The 22,437-nt window shown below is 43.4% G+C and overlaps 1 protein-coding gene across 3 annotated transcripts in view; it reads left to right on the top strand.

Moving 5' to 3' along the window:
- WDR37 (WD repeat domain 37) overlaps positions 1 to 22,437 on the top strand; it is a 98,783-nt gene that overhangs the window by 6,430 nt on the left and 69,916 nt on the right. For all 3 annotated transcript variants that reach the window (XM_083188802.1, XM_083188803.1, XM_083188800.1), the window contains exons 3-5: positions 9,300 to 9,396; positions 12,486 to 12,581; positions 13,340 to 13,404. In XM_083188802.1, coding sequence (XP_083044928.1) covers positions 9,300 to 9,396; positions 12,486 to 12,581; positions 13,340 to 13,404 — 258 coding nt within the window. The remainder of the gene's footprint in view (positions 1 to 9,299; positions 9,397 to 12,485; positions 12,582 to 13,339; positions 13,405 to 22,437) is intronic.

The raw sequence follows: 22,437 nt of genomic DNA, 5'->3' as shown, positions 1-22,437 counted from the left end.
GGAAGGTTAATTAGAAGAAATGCCAGTGTTCACTCTCTGCTGTTTTAGCAGGGCACTGCGTCTTGCCCACTTTTTAGAAGGGCAAAACATGCCCTGCTTAGGCCAGTCTGTCCCTGCCACCGCTGTCCTGAGTGCTTGGGGGAAGCCCAGGTGTCAGGCATGCCCCCAACAAACATCAGGGGGAGGGCCCGTCCACATTAGTTATGTCGGCAGACCTGGCACAATGCATTGAAATTGCCGCCTTTTCCCCAGAACCCGTAGTTGTAGTTTTTATAAGCGCCACAAAGTGTCCGCAGCGCCGTACATAGCAAACAAATTACAAGGTAATGTACAGGGTGTGTTGATAAAATACTACATAAATAGGGTATAGCTGGTAGAACTAAAATCACCATCAGTTCTGAAGTAGGTGTCGAAATTGTCGAGGAGACTGAAGATGAAGTAAAGGAAGGGAAGAACAGGGCAGGAGCTCTGGTGAGGTAGGGTGAGGAAGGAGGGCCCTACTCATAACAGTTAACAGACTAGCGATCCTTGAGGATCACTTTTACATGTCACCCATCATACAGGAAATTCAAATTGAAAGTCATCACTTTACAGGTACAGTACACCAAATCCTTCAAATACTTAGACAGCAACAAAAACAAAAAGTGAGCGCTAAGCCAACCCTAAGTGTGTGGTGGTCCAGCTGCTGGCTAGGCGGTATTACCATTCCCAGTGAACAGAATAGGAACAAGTGATGATAGCGCTAGGAACAACAAGTACAGTAGAATGTAATATCAATAACATTTATATTAAATACAGTAAATATACATGACAATAACATTTAAGAAGTATATAATTATGTACTGGCCGATACAGCAAAAAAAATGTAAAAAAGAAAAAATTAAAAAGTAATGAGCCAATAATTGGTATTGTTTCAGTATATGGCCATTCCAGTCGCAGTTACACTGGAATGCTGGTTTGTGGTGTAGCTACCGGAGTACCTTGATATTAAGGGACCAGATGCAAGGTGCAGACTCCCGTGTGCCGGCCGGCGTTGGATGGGTATTATGTCAATCAGGATTCAAATAGTTGTACTTGTTGTGCTGAGGGACTATAGCAGTCGCATTGTCATTTGTTGGGTGGTATACCAGGACATATATGAATACAGCTTCTAGGCATCTAAATACAACAAACGCTACAATGAAATGAAGTATTTTGGATAGAAAATTATAGCTGTGCAGCATGCCCCCCCCCCCCATATTGTCGTTTATTGGCATCCACAAATTTATATGAACTTGCCAATGCTTGATCCCCACTGCCGACATTGTACACACATTTTTTTTATTACAATTTTCAGAGAAAGTGTCTTATTTTTTTTTTTCAATTGAATAGGAAAAATTTCAAAAATCTGCGCACTGCACATCTCAGGAATAATTATTACCACCTGTAGATGTATGTTTTAAGCTGGGTACACACCTAAAGATTTATCTGCCCAATCTTTCTGATGGGAGCATATGAAAAGCAAACATTTGCTCCAAAAACACTTAAAAAAAAGACAATGGTCATTCAGACAAATTGGTTAAATCCACTTGATTTAACACCAAGCAATCATTTTAATCAATTTCCCAGTGTTTGGGAGCAAATGATTGTCATATCCTGCCATATATTACCAGTTTTATGTTCCCACAAGACAAATCTTTAGGTGTGTGTACCCAGCTTGGTTTTACAACAGTGCTCCAGCTAGGTGATCTGGAAAACATGCACTGTTAAGGTTTCATGAGCACCGGGTTTGAGATACCATGCACTAGGTCATTGCATATTGCGGACTATCAGCCCCAACCCAAGTTCTGGATATAGTAGAATTATTCAGGCGCCACAGAGACTGATGGGCCAGATTATGTACCCAGCAGCCTTTATGATAGAGGTATGCCAACCTCAAAAATTATACCGCCGAAAAATCTGGGTCAGCAGCGGGTCAGACCCGGATCATTGGCGGTGTAAATGGGGTATATCCGTGTCCATTTACACGGGTCCTCTACCCAGGTCCTGACCTGGGTAGAACCCAAATAGGACCCGTGTAAAGGGTCCCGCTGCGGGTCCACCGCGTGCAGCGCTGGGGAAGCTGTCCCAGGTGCTGCGGGAGGAGGGGGGTCCCTGCGGCTGCTGAGGGGAGGTTGTGGGGGGGGGGGGGTACCTGTCAGCCTGAGGTCTGAGCCAGAGGGGATGATGTGTGCCGCTGCTGCTGTACCTCCTCCTGTGGCGAATGGACAGTCAGTGGCGGGGGTCCCTCCGGTGCATGGGAACTAGTACTAGGGACTCCCAGCACCCAGGGGCTTCCCCCTCCATATGTATGTATGTGTTGCCTCCTGGCAACAAGCAATTTCACCCCCCTTGGCAACGAGCAAGCATTTTTAACGACATCCACAAGGAAAGGCAGGGCTGACCCAGGTTCAGTGTAAATGGTGCAGGCCCAGGTCGAAGTGCTGTGTAAATGGGGTATAAAGCAGGGTCAGACCCTGGAAACTCCAGCGTTTCAAGACCAGGGTCCGACCAGGGTTTTTGGTGTAAAAGGGGTATTAGACAGAAAAACACAGTTGAAGTGGCGCTTAATACTACATAAGTCATGTTTCACACAATAAAATGTTTATTACACTATATACAAACACAACCCAAGCTCTGGGCTGCAAAAATATTCTCCCTGAAAAGGATTGTAAAATGAGTGTGCCTTCCTGTTCATCGCAGATGTACTGCGAGCATTTCCTTTTAATGCCCCTTTCAGACCGCCGTTTTTTAACAGTTTCAAAACGGTAATGTGTGCGGTCTGAAAGGTGCAGAGTGATTTTACCGTTTCCAAAATACCGGTTTTTGGAAACGGTAAAAAAGCAGGGTCCTACCCGTTTCAGACCCGTTTTTTTGGTGTCTCAAAGGGTCTGAAACGGTAAAAGTACTTGTTTCACCTCCTCGTCGTCTTCTTCCTCATTCTGCTCCCCTTTGCACCGCTGTCCTCTCTCCGGTTCCCCTCTGCACCGCTGTCTTCTCTTCTGCTCTCCCCCTTGGCGCATCCCTCCAGTCACAGTCGGTGCTGCTCCCCACAGAATTCGCCTTCATGCCCCCCTCCGACAGAGTCTGTGAGCCCGAGGAGGAGAGTGATTATTAGGAGGAGGCGGTGCCGCTGCCCCAGCTCCCGGACACTTTGCAATCCATGTCACTGGGCAGAGTCACCTGCGCTTGGGCACCGCCGCCGGGGTCAGGTCGCTGGGGGTGCGGGCACAGGGGAGACGCTGTTCCAACGCGTCATGCCAGGCAGGGAGATGCGCCAAACCCTCTATCAGTGCACACATCCGGAGCCCTGCATCGCCGCTCCACCTCTCCCGTACGTGCTCCAGCCAGCAGCAGCCTCCTGAGTACGGCACCTGGGGGCGGTGCGAGCAACAAGTCTCTGCGGGCAGGAGGCGAGCACCTAGCGGGAGGTAAGGAGTGGAGTGGTCCACTGGGATGGATGGGGAACAGCCACATGAGAGCAGCAGTGCTGCAGTGCCCACTGAGCACACCGTGCTCCAGAGAGACGCTGCCAGTAACCCTTGCCAGTGCTGAGGCTGGTGTAGAGTGTTGGAGGGATAGGGGAACACTGCACACTGCAAACTGTCACAGAGAACACCGACAGGGAACACTGTTTGGGGAACCCCATATACATAAGCTCCTGCACGGGTTCCCTGAAACAGGATTATGTACAAAAAAACGCCATTTAAACGGTAATATACCGTTTAATAGATGCGGTATGAAAGGGGTTGTTAGCTGGCAGACCCGGTTTTTAAAACGTTTTAAAATACAGGGTCAAAGCCAGTTTTGTGGTCTGAAAGCAGCATTAGAGTTAAAGGAATAAATTAGTAACGGGTTGTTGTGTTTTCACACATCAATTTAGTATAATCTGCTTGATTTACATGTTGAGACTTTATAACCCTTCTTGTCTTACAGTATGTCCAGAGTCTCCATTTCCTTTTACAGTATGTTAATGCTTGGCAAGTTCTAGCTAGTAGCAGATATTTGTAACTCATTCCCAGACTTGTGCACGTATCTGAAAAGTGATTTAAACATAAGGCTTAAATACAACAGATTTTTTTTTGTGTTAATGTATTTGATTACATCTGGCTTTTACAGGTACTTTTTTACCCTGGTCGTTTCCGACACCAGAAGAGTTTTGGATTTTTCAATTAAACTTGTAACAATTTTATTGACTTACTTCTGTAGCTGCAGAATATTCAGTGGCTCTTACAATTGCCAGACAGCTGCTGGAGTGCTGGTGATATTTCTTAGTAGAGAAACCCATGGCCGTGATGAGATGATTATATATAGCGGAGGGAGCACTGTTTGAAATGCAAATATTGGTGATGATGTAAAGACTGCTGCCACCATCAGAAGCGAAGTAGTTGCACAGATGGAATCCACTCTTCGCTGATCTAGAGTTTGACTTGAGTGGAGTTGTTTGACTGTCATTATGGCATCAGCAGCTTTCCAAACTGGTTGGGACCACTTTGGCCAGGAGGTATGTGAATATCTCTGCGGGTATGAATATCTATTGTTTGAATGGTCTGGTAGCGGAATCAGAAAAAAAGTCAGACAGCGACCTCAATTTGAAGCTGATGAAGAGAAAAGGCAGGGCAGACATTGTGCTTATTTTCTTTAGTGAGAGGTTTGTGATATTGAATGAAGTCTCAGGTTCCTCGCCCAACTGCAAGTTTTAGGTTAAAATTTTTCTTGGCAAGAAGGAGAGTTTCTGGATGATGCTGACCTTTTGGTCTTATTTGCGGCTAAGGTGGTGACGGACAGAACGGGACAGTTTTGCCGATAACGGCCATGAATTGTCGCAATCACGGTCGAATCTCAAAAATCCACGTCTGTTTAAGTGGACATGCCCCCTATTCGCCGATCGGCAGGCGGGAGATTGAATCCTGCCTGTCGATTTGCGGTCGAGCAAAACGCAAACGGGCCAGGGACACGGCTGTGAGGACGGATTGACAGTCGTAACCTGGGATTGAATACCCCCCATTAGACTGTTTGTGTATGCATCTGAAATGGTTTCGCCATCTGAGAGGTCATCAATGGGTGTCAGATTTATTTTAGAAGCATTTGAGATTATATATCTGCTAACATGTCTGCCTCACCCATGCGTACACCGTTTACGATTATCGGGCTGATCAGCCTAATAATTGTGTTGAATATACCCAGCTTTTATGTATGTATGTAATGCATGCATGTGCGCTGCATATTATATGTAGCTGGTATATAAATAAACACCAATGTGTAACTGCTACTTGCATAAGCCATTAAATATACTTCTTGCCAATGAATCACTTCAGATTGATTAACCTTAAGGTAATAGTGATCCAGACAAGATATTGATCTTTCAATGGACATCTACTTTAACTGCTACAGTACATTAGTGCATGTTTAAACACAGCATCATAATCCATTTCCTGCTGTGCTTCCTCCTTATATGGGCAGTGTACTGTATGTCTAATGGCCGTTGAAAGCGTTGGCAAGTTATAGATCTCCTAAATTAAGGAGAGCTTATTATGAGCTAGGTTGCACCTGTCCTGCTGCTTCTGATCACATTACCAAATCCTTGCATCCCTTTGAACTGAATAACCCAGCATGCCCTGCTACAGTTTTTCTATTTGACCATACTAAGGGGGATATTCAATCTCCGGCGAGCACCTCCCGTCGGGGAGATGCCCGCCTGGCCCTGTTCAATGATGTCTTCCCCGACGTTGTGCCGAGAACATCCGGGAAGTGACGAGCTTGCCTCTTCCCGGCTGCAACTCGCGGCCACGTCCCCTTCTCGCTCCCCGGCAAGCGGGACATTGAATCCCATCTGCATGTTCTCGGTCGAGCTGACCGAGAACGGGACTGGGTCACGGCGGTCGAGCAAGCTCTACTGCCGTGACCCTCACGATAAATACCCCCCTTTAAACTGTTGCAGGGCATGCTGGGATGTGTAGTTCAACAACAGCTGGAGGGCCGGAGGTACCCCACCCCTGCTCTATAGAATGGTAAATGCATCAAAATCCATGTAGTGGTATTACTCCCTAAAGAGACACCCACGTACTGATGTCTTTATACTATATAGAGATATTACACAATGGTAAAACATTAATCTTTTTTTTTTTTTTTTTTGCATTTTAGTCTCCTTTTCTTTTTCTTTTTTTTTTTTTACAAATATATAATCTGATTTTATTTTGTTATCCTGGTAGAATGTTCTGTATGTAGTCAGTATTTGTACCCAGAGATAAGCTAGACCAGTGGCTGAGGCCAGAGACAAAAAAAACCCCTTACATTCGATAGGAAGCCAATTGTACATTAGTCTCAAAGTCTGAGATAATGGACCGTATTTGTTTGCGCCCCCGGCAGCCACTAGAGGGAGCCCAATGGAGCTATTTAAATGTAGCTCCATTTAGGCGCTTCTGGCTGCTGGTGCTGGCATTTCAGTTGTACCAGAATCCGGGGGTGGCAAGAGGAAACCTGCAATAAATCATCTATTTGAATGCTCAAACTGAACTTTTTTGCGGCATGCCCGTTAGTGTGCACGTTCGTCATGCGGTCTCTAGTCTCTTTGGTCAGGAGATTGGGTGTGATACGACAATTGAATAAGCCCAATGACTCCAGAATTACAGGAATTTCTTTCAAGTTAGAATGGCTGTAGCTGCCACTTTTTTCTTTGTCTCATTGATAATGAGAACTTATTTCATGGTTTGAGGGCTTGTCTGTAATTTTTTGCTTAATGTTTACAGCTATATGAAGGCTATTTTTATCACATTTGCCTCTTGATTGTGTAGTGTTGGCTTTTAGCCATCCTCCAACAATGTACAGTATTCTCTCCTCAACCCCTGCTCTTCATCTATTTACAATCTGGCTGGACTATTATGCAATAGAGGGCACCTACCCTTCTGTATCAATGCCAGCTTCGATACGGATTGTGAGAATGGCCTTTCTATCTTTTTCTCCTTACCCAGTTCGGTTTTGTTACTGTAGCTTCCAATTGTAAAGCACTACGGAATATGCTGCACCATAGATGAACCTTAATCTATGGTTAAGCAAAAAATTTGCCAATTTTTTACTGAATACTTCTATTACAAGTCTTTTTTTTTTTTTTTTTTTTTTTTTTTTTTTTTACAAAGTGACACATTGAAAGCACTGTGATGATACGGGTTCCCCAATCATTCAGTCACCGAGCAGATGAAACCAAAATGACGGTTTATTTTCCACAGCACACACAAATGGATAATAAACGGGAACAATAGCATAGCATAGAAACGATATCCAGGTAGCAGTCCTTGTAGCGTCACAGTTCCAAACCAATTCCACAGAGCAAAACTATCGCTTATCCACACAGCGGTGATAGCAGATTAGTCCTCCGAATTCCACAGGGATCCCCACCGCAACCCTATCACATATTTCACACAGCCGTGATAGTGCAGGAAACCTGTATAAAGTCCACACAGCACCGGACACTCCACACAGGAGTATAGTTGGGCCCACCCAGGGCAGATGATGCGTTCCACAAAACACCTAGGCAGAGTATGACCTCTTAGCCTAGGATCGCGACTAACATGCCGAGCTGGGCTGTGCAAGTGATTTTAAGACCTTCTGAATTCCCACGGTGCTTGAAACACCAGTGGAGTTTGCCCAACTTCCTGATTGGTAGGTTCAAGCATCAGGTCTATCCCTCCTTCATTCTACAGCTGTCAATGTCCTGCTGCCCACCTGCTGTGTCAGGCTCCGCATTGTCTGTTAGAGTTCAGGAAGGCACAAAGAAGTGCAAATAGAAGGAACAATCACAAGGTAATTGGGTAATGTCCTGATATATATACACACACACACACACACACACACACACACACACACACACACACACACACACACACACACACACACACAGGGAATAGAGACACACACACAGGGAATAGAGACATACACAAGATGGACATAGGCTACAGATGTACTAAAAAGTACATTAATCACTACACATAATAAAATACCATAATTTCAGTTTTACTCTAAAGGTCCATACACACTGGGCGACTATGCCCAGCGTGTATGGACAGCGATAATGTCAATCACCGCTGCGGGGAAAGCTGCTTAGTGCATACACACTGAGCGGCTTTCCCCCTGCCCGGTGCTGACGGAGGGGGGAGGACGGCTTTGCATAGCGCAGAGCTATGCAAAGCCGTCCTCAACGCCGCTCATCTGCTGGTATAACCAGCAGATGAGCGGCTTTCCCAGCGATGATGCGGGAGCGCGCAGCAGCGCTCATCGCCGGGGCATACACACTGGGCAACTTTGAGCTGAAAGCCGCTCAAACAGGCTGTTTTTAGTGGCTGTCAGCTCAGTCGCCCAGTGTGAATGGGTCTAGAGCAGGCATGTCCAAAGTCAGGCCCGGGGGCCAAATGCGGCCCGTGCTGTAATTTCAAGCGGCATTCAGCTGGAAGCGGGCAGAGCATCAGATGTGGGAAGCACAGCACAGTTCACTAAAGGTTGGGCCCCGGTGAGCGTGCCTTTTCCTTGCTGTCTGCAGCAGTGAGGAGGTGCCGGCCGCCACAGTGAGATGTGTTTGGCGTCCTACCCCTGCTGCTGTAATTGTATAGATCACCCTACTCCACAATCACATTGACAGCAGTGTTTGGGGAGGGGGGCAGCAAGGGGGAAGCTTGCTCCCGTAACATGCAGAGTGGAGGAGGGCAGCAGCGGGAGCCCAAGCATCTTCTGTCCTTGCAGCGCCTGCTTTGCCTCTCCTTCCTCTGGCTCACACAAGGGACTGGGAAACATACAGAGTGGGGGACATACATTGAAGGAGGGTCAGTCTGGGGGACATACAGTGAATAGAGGCAGTGATGGCCATTCAGAGAAGGGGGAGCAGGGGCAGGCTGGGGGACATGGGGGACATACAGTGAATGGGGGCAGGGTGGGGTCATACAGAGAATGTGAGTCATACAGTGAAGGAGGGTCAGGCTTGGGGAAATACAATGAATGGAGGCACTGATGGACATTAAGAGAAGGGGGCAGGCTGGGGGACCGAGTGAATGGGGGCAGAGTGGGGGACCATTCTGATGTGATTAATGATTCAAAGAATGTCAGTGTGAATGGTCGGCCCCCACACATTTACACTTCACCAAATCTGGCCCTTGTCGCAAAAAGTTTGCACACTCCTGGCCTAGAGTCTGCTATCCTTACAAGCACTATTTAGCATGCCCTCTGTTGGCTGGAGTTGTGTGGTTTTTTTTTTTTTTTTTATTTATTTATTTTTACTTTTTATTTCTACATAGGATTCCAAGCTGCCATCATCAGTGCGAAATACACTCGTAGACCTTTTTGGGCAAATAGAAAGAGAATTTGAGAACCTCTACATTGAGAACTTGGAATGTAAGTACTTGCAGGACACTTCTAGTTAACGGTCTGGAAATTCTAGCACATTAATAAATGTATAGAGAAAAAAAAAACATTTTGGGAAGTATTACTAATATATAATGCATAGTGAAATAACCACTAATAAATTCTTTATGGCACAATTTTATCATTTATGATCCTTTTTTGGAGAAATAAAGTTTTAGTAATCTGGGGTTATTTCATACTCCTGCCCTCATGCTGCCATGACCACTCAGTATTGTGTTCCCCGATGGCTTTAGTGTGGGAATGTAATTATAGCTCCCGCGCTGTGCAGTAGAGCCAGGCTACATACAGAGGACTTGCCTAATGCTTTGTAAAGTGTGGAGAAATTCATATATTTTATACCTTTTTAGTATAGGTCAAAAGGAGTGGTAGTATTGAATGATGCTGATTAGCAATGAAATAAGCACAATGTCCTGTTTCAATACATTTATAGGCTTAATGCATAGCAGCCAATCAGAAACTTGTTAATTATAATAAACTATACTTGACCGAGCAAAGCTAAAGTCGTTCTGTATTACAGTACCATGCTTCTAATAATGCCAGTAATCTAAACATTTCAAAACAATGTAAATTTTAACACAAGGTAAATGGTAAGCCATCTGAGCAGTGTTCCTCATTGAGGGGTAGATTTATGATGTGGTGAAGTGGGGCATATGCGCTATCCGCCTGCGCTGAAGCAGGGGATAGCGCTTCCCCTGATGTATGAAATCTGTGATGCGGGAGATTATCGTGTGGCGGTATGGGGGTGGAGGGCTAACGTCTGTGCATGAGCTCCAGGCTCATACCTTATTTTTGAAGCCAGCCGCTGGCCGAGCGCTTCTTCTTTCTGCTCCTGTTCACATCGCCAGAATTTTCTGGCGCTGTGGGTCTCTTGTGTAAGAAGTTAGGTGCCGCTTGTTGGTCTCCGGCGGCTTCAAATTAAAACTGCGCATGTGCCGGGTACACAGCATCCCCTGGGAACATTTCCTGGCGCATGCGCAGTTTTAATTTGAAGCCACCGGAGACCAACAAGCGGCACCTAACATGGAAAACTGCGCATGCGCCGAGTTCGTATTGCGAGAAAAAGTATCCGGCGCATGCACAGATAACTTAGGCGGACGGCAGCGCAGGAAACGTTATGGGAGGCAGCGTATCCCCGGCAGCAGGGGATAACGCACTCCCATAACGAAGCCCACTCTATTGATAAATTTGGGCGAATTGCAGGGGAGCTTCACCACGATAAACTGGTGAAGCGAACCTGCGCCCATAAGGAACCTTAGGGCAATATTGATAAATCTACCCCTCAGTGTAATGTTAATAGAATGTTTTTCTTCATGGGTTAGATTTGGAGAGTTGCCACAACTTTAGAGCAGGGCCAGCGAGCAAATGGGAGCGGGTATTATTACCTGGGCCCGGGCTTGCTAGTGGGGTCCGTCCCCTTCTTACCTCTTGGCTTCTGTGTCTCACGCTGCTTTGTGCTAGGCAGCAGGGGTGCAAGGGACGCCTGGAATTCGCTTGAAGTCATAAGCTTGGTTTCTAGATGTTTGTTGTATACATAAGTTTAAGCATGTGCACTGGATTTAATGAATGCCAACCCGAAGCGTGGCGAGCGCAGCGGTACGCGTCCTCCGACCTTTTCATACCCCCACTATCCACGTCGGCGTGGAGCTGATTTTATATAGTGTGGGGAGCGCAGCGAGCCACCGAGCCCGAAGCGTGGTGAGCGGACGCGTAATGTCTGTGAAGTAATGCGCGTCCCCTCGCGGGGCTCGCCGTGCTTTGGGCTCGGTGGCTCGCTGCACTCGCCACACTATATAAAATCAACTCTACGCCGACGTGGATAGTGGGGTATGAAAAGGTCGGAGGACGCGTACCGCCGCCCCTCGTGGGCTCGCTGCGCCCGCCACGCTTCGGGTTGGCGTTAATCATGGGGTGGCGTTAACAATGGGGGGGGGGGGGGGATTTGACCCATCAGGGTTGGGAAACAATAAAATTTGGGGTCTGGGGCCCATTTAACATTGGGGCTAATGTAAAATCGGGTCTCGGGGACCATTTTACATTGATTCCAATGTAAAAATCTCGTCCATCGCATGCGATTGGGTTGCATGCGATGCGATCGGCGCGATTTTTAGGGGTCCCGATGGATACAATTTTTAGCGCTGGCGTCGTGCTAGGAAACAAGTACCAAATGCATCAGAATTATTTATTTGCGCATTGCAGATGAGAAATAGACAGCAAATTGTGATTGTGTTCACCTCTACATAGCCTCTTTGTGCTAAAAACAAGTCCTGTGTGTTTACTAGGGACTGCTGATCCCAAGAGAATTCATTGGCTACATTCCCATGAATAAACAGTCAAAACTTAAATCATGAGTTCTTATTTTACGATTGTAAATCTTAAGAGCTGCAAGTATATGTCCAGTGTAGCTTTAAATATTTTCCCCTGGCTGGCAGTGAGAGACACAGCCACTCAGAGGTTAGAAATGTAAATAAAATGAAGAGGATTAATGTTTTCTCTGTAATATATCCCACAAAGCTGTTAGCAGCTGCTGTGCTCTGAAAAACCATTTACTCTCTGCTTTGGAAAAGCTTATTCTACTACGTTGCACCTCCCCTTTCTTTATTTGTAGCATCAGGTATTATAGCCAGTAAGCCAGTATTATACTTTGTGTTCACACATTTTATAATTAGTTGCTTGTAGTTATAGAGGTACACTTTTGGAGTATACTGGTAAATCCTATGTTTTAGAACTATTTGAAAAATGAAAATCTGTCTGGATCACCTTGGCTGTATTACATGGGTTTTACTTCTTTTATGTGCCCTTCATCTCGCACACAGATTCCTGGCCCTTAACAATTAATTGCGTTAAATACTTGTTCATTAGCAGTTCTGTATTCAGCTGGCAGAGCCCGTCCAATTTAATTGGCATTTTCAATGCATTTTTAACAGAGCATCGTCCCACTTAGAATGGAGATCTTTCTGATTTTGTACTTTAAAAATGTGGCTGCAGATATGGTTCTAGTTCTCAGATTGAGCAGTATGCACGTAGTTTTTATTGTAACTGCTATTTTTGTTCTGTTAAAGTGCGACGTGAAATAGACACCTTGAATGAACGTCTGGCAGTAGAAGGGCAGACAATTGATGGAGCTGAATTAAGTAAAGGTCAAATGAAAGCAAAAGGTAAATGACTGTGAAATAAAACAAACCTTGCTGTCAGACATACAAAACTGCAGTGACATTGAATGTATTCTGTAGTGTGCAGTAATGCCATGATCCCACTCTACCTAGTGTAATGCACATGACTTGAGGGACAGACACCGGGGGCGATGTTAGCCCCACTTCTTCTAAGCAATCTGTCTAGAACACTTATAAATTAAGCACCCGCCTCCGAGAGACAGCCATGCGAGGTCCTGCGCATCGTCATCACCTGACTTGATATTGACTGTGTGTAGTCTAGTAAGATTGCCAGTGGTCTCACCAGAGAACACTGGTCAGCATACATCGCTCAACGCAGGGCTGAAGTCGCCTTGTGTCTACGGGGATTAAGAATGCCGATCCATGGGATCTTAGTGGTAAAAGCTGTTTTTATGAATTGATGTAACATTGCTTTTTTATAGCTTTCCATTTATATGAGAAGATATTTGTGTTCTTCTAGGAAACTTAGGACTCCTAAATATTACAATATGTGCATATTACATATAAAGGCAGTTTGCTTTTCCAACATTCAAGATTGTAACTGGATATACTGTATAAATCTGAGCAATACTTCAATTTAGATTGGGTTATGATGATTCAATTGCAATTACACTGGGCTATTAATTTGCCATGGCAAAACGTTTTATAGCCATACAGCCATGTTATCTGAGATCCCTATATTTGTCATGCAGAACACTTTACATTGCCTGGGTATAATCTTCACTTGTTTTTGCCTTTTGCAGCTAGTCATAGCACCAGTCAACTGTCACAGAAGTTGAAGACCACTTATAAAGCATCCACTAGCAAGGTAAGCTCTGTTTAATGGGGGAGGGGGGGGGGGGGGCTTGCTCAGAATGTTTATCTTACACATTACAACACTTAAAAAGAGCTGTTCCTTTTTATGCACGTTTCACCACTTAAGCACGTCAATGCGTTACTGATATAATAAAGACATTTTTGGAAAGTTTAGTCCACATTATCCTTAGGATGGCATGGAAAGGTAACTTTTAATATCTGGAAATCTTTATCAGTTTTTATGTTTTCTTCATCTGTTTGCCCCATTGCAAAGACTTTATCCTGACTGAAAGTAACCTTTGCTAGTAGTTATGTGTGTATTGTCCTTTGTGCATGTATATTGTTCTGGTCACCGCAATATTGCTATCTGGACAGATAATTTCACATGTTTTATTTAATGTTAAACAGATTTTACATGGTAAATGTGCCAATGTTTTCAGAGTCTTTACTTACAGAAATAACCATGTTTATAGCCAATGTTATTATAAAAAAGAAAATGGTACCGGTAGGGTATTAAATTATCGTTACTTGTTTCCTAGCACGTCGCCCATCGCATGTGATCGTGTACCTTATTTAGTGCACTATAAGGGGCGCGATGCCATGCGATGGACGCGACGCTCTACAATGTTTAAATTGTATGCCATCGCATACAGTGTTTACTATTGTTCAATCCGCGACGCAATGATTGTACACTGAATAAATATCAGTGGCATTGTATGCCATCGCGTACACTGTAAAGTGGTGTACAATCTGTGCGATGCGACCGACGCGATTTTTCATTGTACAAGCACCCATGTCATGATATGAGATGGGTGCTTACAGTGAAATCTCCCATAGCAATGTACTATGATATGGGTGGTTTCACTTGAAATTTCACAAAGTAACATATGTCACCCAATGTAGTAACATATGTTATGTAATGTGAAGTGAGATTTCAATGTAAACGCACCCATGCCATGGGAGCGTCAAAACGCGTGGTAGCACTTTTTCAAACCAACACTACCCACGGTATGAAAAAGTGCTACAACGCGGATAAACCAACAATATACATGACAATCAATTACATTTTTAACTCTCTAACGCACCTATGACATGGGACTGTTAAAAATGCGTGTTGTAGGACTTTTTTTTTTCAAACCAACACTGCCCACGGTATGAAAAAGTGCTACAACGTGGATAAACCAACACTATACATGACAATCAATTACATTTTTAACACTCTATACTACTATTATTTACCTCATTACAATTTAAACACTCTATATTACCAACATTTACTTACAGCACTACATTAAAATAAATCAGATGACACAACGAATCAAATTTAACGGTTTTATTTAAAAAAAAAATTGGCCTATTATGGCAAACAATGATCACCATTTTTGGGGGAAGATAACTTGAAATATACAAGGAAAATAGCTGCCTGACTGCAAAGGACTATAACAACCAGACAAATGAGAATGAGGCATACAGAAATTGATTATTACGCTACACGGTGACCAGTGATGCAAACTTCACATGAGTCCGGAGGAAGAAGCAAATATGCGTACAAGTGGTTTGTGAAGGAGCACAACGAGCACGGACATCACAAACTTCAGGAGTGCCGATTCAAAGGCCAATAACAAAAATGCGCATCGCAAGCATCGTTTCACGCACAAATTGTCCCGATGAGATTTCACCGAACACACACACAATAAATATCGGTGGCGCTGTGCTAGGAAACAAGTACCAAATAATCTTCTCCCGTTCAGCAGAATAGGCTTCTGGTTTCAAATGTGACACCAACTCCTAGATGGTTTAATTAGATTTCATTCCTAGGTAGGATCCTGCTCCTCCTCAGCTTTCCCTTTTTTATTAAGAACTTGATTGTTGACAAATGATAAGTTAATGTGCACCTTCTCCATGGTAATGCTTTTGCTTTTTTACAAAAGCACAAATTATGCTTGATGAGAGACTACTTAATTCTGGATATGTATATACAGCAATGTAACATGCATATTTATGTGTTTGTCTAACCTAAAATGCAGTTACCATCAGCACACATCAGGCAATTAGTTCTCATTTGTCTGACTATTACAGTCAATGTTTTATGTATGATTTGGAGTCAGTTTGTGCTTTTTGCACAGTATTTCCGAAAGCCTGCTAGTCATGGATTTCCTTTTTAAATATGTTTTTTGCATTTCAGGTATACCTGTAGTCATCTGTATGTGCCTTAATGATGATTATAGGTCTAATGCTGTGTACACACTAGTACAATCTGCATAAGATCCAGATGCGATTACAATTTACACTATCTGCATACAATTTACACTATCTGCATTCAATTTAGACTATATAGTGCAGATCTGCACTATATAGACAGGGCAGCCAAGACTTTCTGGTTAAGATATGGGAGCGCGCATCTTGAACGCATCTGGATCGCTTGGGATAAAACCCATACAATCTGCATGAGATCCAGATAAGATTTTGACTATATAGTCAAAATCTTATCTGGATCTTATGCAGATTGTATCAGTGTGTACACAGCATAAAGCCCCTTTACACTTTTTTTTTTTTTTTTTTTTAAATCAAACGTTTGACACAGTATAAGGGGTATTTAATCTGCAACAATTTTTCCAGGGGAAATATCGACACTCTAAATATCTGCACTTGCCTGTTCAATTCTGTCATCAACAATGGCATTGAAGGCTGTCCGATCCGACTTGTTGGAAACTGCCATGAATGGTCGAATTCACGTCCGTTTTTTGTCAATCTGCGTCCATTTTTGTTAGTCAGCAGACTTTCCGACACTCGTAACATTGAATACTGACTGTCTGGTTACTGTTGGGTCAGACTAAAACGGTTAGAATCTCAGGTCCCCCTATGGTGTCTTTATATACACTTTGCTGTTATTGTTTTTTTTATTCTGTGCTGTATTTGTGATGTATCCCTTTATTCTGTTAGTTGAGGAAGACCACACCTTTTTTCAGATGACTTCATATAGATCACTGACTAGAACTTTATGCTACTGAGATGCTAAACCTTTATGTTCTCTCGGTATAGCGCTCACATTTCTCTGACAAGGCACGCCGAGCTCATAACTCCAGAGTGCGAATCTGGGAAATATGGGGTGGAGACTCCTGGGTAACGTGTCTCTGTTTCTCTGTGTGCATGTGTGACTGACTTGCAACATATACAACAGGGGTCAGCAACCTTCACTTCCTTCAGTGTTGGTGAACTGCATCACCCTTTGTTGATGACATTGACCAACATATGGGTTGCACAAGATTGCTTTCCCCTGATATATTAGTTTGTGAATAACATCTAAATCGGCATCATATCGATCAACTGTTCCCTCTGTTATCATATAGAGTAATGTTACAGTTGGGGACAATTTTATGTTTTTGGTATACAGGACGGGCAGCCTGATCCTATTCATACTGTGTAAACTAACTGTTGAAAGGTGGATTTTGTGCTTCTATAATGACCACACAAATGGGACTAGACCCAACTCCTCTCCCTTTTCTTTCTTTGTGCATTGCTAAACAAGATGGCACAGATGCATCTGTTACATTGCGCTGGAGTTTCATTCCTCTGCATAATCCGAACCTAAAACAAGGACTGTTTAACTGTTTATAGACACAACTGGATGGAAGATGAACACTGTATTACCATAGCAGTGTCCTAGCTGTTCATTTAATGGTGTGTGACCTGTCCTGTTCTTTTGATGCTAGCTCAGTAATTATTACCCAAGATTCGTCTGAATTTGTAATCTAGTTTGTCCCTTTTCTCCTTGCGGATATGTACATACGCAATGCACCATAATGCTTTCTTCCAGACCACACCTCCATCTGTGTGTTTTATCTTTTAGCGCAACTGCGGAAGCACAATTCTGTACATATTGCTCTGTCCACAAGTACTTGTTCATGGTGGCAGCTTTTAGCATAGGTCGAGGTGTAAACCAGTGCAAATCGTAAAATAATATGACTGAAAAATACTCCATGATTTCCAGGCGTATTTCACATTTTCAATATTTTCACATTTGAAATTACTTCGATATTAGCCCACAGCTATTCCAATGAACAAATGTGTGCCTTTATAAAAGCCCATTAAGCACACAAACACACTTCTCTGCTTGTTACAAACAAAGATGGGTACTTATACTGTATACTGTGCATTGAAAAGTTTTCATTGTGGGCTGTAGGCTACCCGATGTCTTGACACGTGCATCGAAGAAGACGCCGGTGTCATGAACCAGAACATCAGCAACAGCTTCTGCATGTTCCTCTGAGGCTGCGTATCCCTCGTTCCTCATCGGCAGATGATGTGCTTATACAGATCTTAAGGTTTCATCGTACCTACATTCTCTGTCCGTATGATTGCATTAAACTGGAGCAACATCATGCAACAGGACGTTAATGCGCTGTGTCTACATAAACTCCTGGCCGTTATTGAGGATGGAGAAGACAGTGCTCCCGCATTGGAATTAGTACCATTGCCAACAGATAGAGTACAGAGTGTAGCTGGCAGCTTACGCATCACTTGATACAGGCTACCTTCATTGTTGACAATCAAAACCATTTTGTGTTTTAAATATAGTTTTCTAAAGTGTTTATATGATGCAAGAAAAACAACAACTTGTAAGTAACATTTCACATGGGATGTTCATAAGGCCAAACAATCCTACTGTTTTCGAGAAAACATGGCAAAAATCTACAATATCATATACTCTGTCCCGTTGGTTGTCCATAGCAACATCCCCTGTGAGCATCCAAAGTCGAAGTATAAAAGTTACCACTTTATATTGATCCATTATTTGTCCTACATTGTTCTCTGGTGTAAGATGTTTGCAAATACTCTGGCTAGTGTAGTTTCCCCAGGAATGTGCTGCTGCTTTGCCTCCTCAGCCATCTTCTTGACGAGCCACTTGATGAAATTGCTTCTTGCAATTGACTGTCTGATACTCCCCTCCACGCTAATGGCTGACAGTCTTACTCCACATGACTGCTTTACGTCTTACTCCTCAGGCCTGAAGAGCTGCCGGAGGTACTGGTGGATAACCCTCACCAGGGCATTTCTCCTCCACATTGGTGAGCTTCTTGCCACTGGGCACCAGAGTATGTCTGCTCCTTCCCCACTTGACTGCTCTCACTATCAAGCGCAGACATTGCACACACAAGAACAAGCAACACACTGAAAAATAATAAGACAAAGAACACCCTCCTCTCTTACCGCTCACACTCCCACACACACACAAACACGTACAAATACGCCATGGAAAAATACGAATTGTAAAAATACGACCGGTTAGTAAATTTGGGGAAAAAAATACTACTACCAAATGCAAATACACTAACGATGCCAGTCGTATCTAAAAAATGAATGAGATGTAGTCATATTCTTAGTAAATGTTGTCCTTTGCATTACTACTGATCTTTTGTAGTCTTTATTTGATAAAATTAACATGTCATTCTAGTGAAATAATCAATGTTTGGTATGAAGTATCTGTATATATGTATTGATATCTCTTCCATTGAACTCACCTGTACTGTATGTACCAATTCCAAGAATTCCGCCACCGTGGTTGGGAAAGAACATCTTTGACTATATTTATAGAGCTTTTACAAATAGGTTTTCTGTCACAGATTTTCCTGTAACCATTCCGTGAAGATGTTTAGTTCTGTAGCATTGCCATAGCAATCTCCTTGCATCTATATGGACTCCTGTACACATTAATTGCTGAGATATGTACATCATTTTATCAGTCTAGCTGTCATATGTTGACATTTTACCATTTGTGATGGAACAAACCTGTTGTTCAACACTTAACGCTGTTTCCCATGTTTTTTACTATTTATTATTTATTACATTTCTTAGCGCTCCCACACATATTCCGCAGCACTTCACAGAGAATATTTGAACATTCACATCATACCCTGCCCCAGTGGAGCTTACAATTAAATTCGCTACTACTGGTACACACGCACACATGCACTCTTGGGTTAATTTTCTTGGGAGCCAATTAACCTACCAGTATATTTTTGGATTGTGGGTCAAACTGGAGTACCCGGAGTAAACCCACGCAAGCACGGGTAGAATATACACACTCCGCACAGTTAGGGCCATGGTGGGAATCAACCCCATTCTGCCCATCATCTGGTTTTGGACTGTCACTTGGACTAGTAGTAACTTTGCACAGCCTCTTATGCTTAATTTGCTTTGCCATTGTGAGCTTCTGTGTGGTATAGTTCTTGTTTACGTGACATGAGGTTATCAACATACACCTCGGGAAGTTGACAATGAATTCCATTGCTGATGTGCTCCTTAGATGCAGAAATCTGATCACACTGCGCATCTTTGTGTTTGACAATGTTTACACCAGCTCCGCCATCATACACATGAGGTTGGGGCACTATGGCTGATATAAGGTGCAGGATAAGGGCCTTGAGGGGAAGCAGCAGTCTACCTGCTCGGGGCTGACTAGAAATGAGGATACAGAAAACATTACACGTCAGACCTCTAGTTACTTGTAGTTGTAAATAATAATAAAAACTCAGCAGAGAACACTGATCGCTCGGCACACAACGCTGGTGCATTGCATGGGTGTCAGTAATGTGTTCTTAAATACATAGCTCAGCACGGTGTTCCCATTGCCCTGTGTGTATTGGGCTTTATATGTTTGGCTTCCTGGGTTAGCATTCAGTATAGGTATAAATGTTTCCCATGCTGGCAGCATTTTATACCTAGTGACCAGTCATAAAGATCAAGTAACAGTTATAAATTTGCTGCCATTCATGCAACTCTTGGAATTGGCTACTTTGAAAAATACAACTCAAATGTAATGCATACATTAAACAGTAGCAGTCAGGAATCAGTCTTTATTCTAGAAGGCCCTCACAGGTCTCCTACTTAAAAGATTTTTACTCTAAACCCAGTGGCAGAAAATGAAATCACTGGTCAGTGTGACTGTAGGTAGGAAAAAAAACCATGTCTGCAATTAACTAGCTGTATAACCTTTGTGTATGTAGAGCTTTCCTTCAGCAAACTAAGCAGCGGTAGCTGATACTGCAGCAGCTGGGATTAGCAGGTTAGTCAATAACTGTCCACGTTAATTCCATTTAGTGAAGGTAGCAGTCAAATCATATGACCTATGATGGTAAAGGTACCTAGATTTGTATGCAGGCTGCAGGATGGAATCTATGGCCACCTCGGTCGCCGATAAGCAGCAAGCTGTAATTACTGGTGTATTACCAAATCAGTTCAACAGTTGATTCCTATACTACGTGTCAGTTCTAATAAAGAATCACGGTACTTGTGTATTTTGGCAGCGCCCATCGCATCGCATACCATAAGGCATACGATGGTGTGCGATGCTGTACAATGTCATACAATTTTAAATTTGTATGACATTGTACATGGCATACAATGCCATACGATGCGACGCGATTAAACATTGTATAAGCACCCTAATGGGTGCTTACAATGTGAAATGCACCCCCACGCCACCCCCACTATAAACGTGAACCCGAAGCGTGGCGAGTGGCGGCGGTACGCGTCCTCCGACCTTTTCATACCCCCACTATCCACGTCGGTGTGGAGTTAAGAATAGAAAGTGTGGCGAGCCCGAAGCGTGGCGAGCGGACGCGGATACCTGTGAAGCCCGTGAGGGGACTCCGATACCTGTGAAGGTATCTCGCTGTGCTCGCCACACTTTCTATTCTCGCGGGCTCGCTGCGCTCGCCACGCTTCGGGTTCACATTTATAGTGGGGGGGGGTGGCGTGGGGGTGCATTTCACATTGTAAGCACCCATTAGGGTGCTTAAAAGCACCCTTTATGGTGCTTATACGATCTTTCATCACATAGGGGCCAAAAATCGCATCGCATGCCATGCAATGCGATATAAACATCGCGCGATGCACATCAGGGGCGCCGCTATAATACACAAGTACCAGAATCACAGATTGTACAAGCAAAAACTCAGCGGTGTTAAGTGTTCTCTGCGAAAATGTAAATCGACACGATTTAAACATTCATGTGACTGATCTCAGATTGGATGCCATGTGTACTTTATTTGTGTAACAGCCTTGTTAAACCAGTATTAATGAGAGAAATGTAATCGCAGGCATTTCTTTTCCTTCACTCATGTGGCTTACTTTGCATTATTAAGTATAATAGTGCTCACATTTATGACTTGAATATGGGATGTACTTGACAGCACGGCTCTAATAAGTTACAGATATTGTAGCATAAATGCTGCTGTTACCAGACTTGGTTACCCCCCCCCCCCCCCCAGTTATCAACTGTTCTGTGATGAGTTAATAACATGGAAAGTTCCTGTGTATTAACCACTGTCACACTATTGAATATAAGCTGCAATGGACTACTCCAGTTAGATAAAATTACTTCTTGTGTTTTTTGTGTTCCCATGCGCCAGGAAAGCAGCCTAGAGTATTGCTGTGTTATTAACTTCATAATAATATCTAGCCATTGAAAACACTATCTGGTAGTTTGGAAGGTTTCCAGTATACAAACATCTATAAACTTTCATGCTCTGTTGTACCACTCTGTGTAATATGAGCGTTGTCTGTGCTTGGCTGACTCGCAGGAAATTATTTCCCTTTGTGAATATCAATTAGTGGTATTAGCCAATGCAATCAAATGGGTACGTGGTGTTACTATCACAAGAGTGGCGTTTGTGGTGGTTTCTTCTATTACACGTTGAATATACAATGCAGTTAAGGTGCCAAATCTCATCCACTAACAGTCTGCAACCTGCCAAGTTACGTTGTTATACATTGAGAGCAAAGGCAGGTAGTCCTGTTTATTCTGCCATACGATACCATTCAAAGTGTGAGTAAAATGTACAGTTGAAAGGTATGATGGCCATTATATTTTACTGCAGTGGTTTCTAGAAAGTCTGTCCATTTACCATATTTGATCTAACTGAACATTACAACTTCTTTTTTTTATTCTAATACTTTTTTCTAGACTGCAGTTCAATGACTAACAGTGGGAATGCAGTGAGTGCATTATATACATATTAACCAGAACTGGATGTTTAATAGT

The sequence above is a fragment of the Crinia signifera genome, chromosome 5, assembly GCF_055691185.1.
Source record: "Crinia signifera chromosome 5, ASM5569118v1, whole genome shotgun sequence".
NCBI classification, from domain to species: Eukaryota; Metazoa; Chordata; class Amphibia; order Anura; family Myobatrachidae; genus Crinia; species Crinia signifera.
Note: the sequence above shows the minus strand (reverse complement) of the source record. Positions and strands in the feature narration are given on the sequence as shown.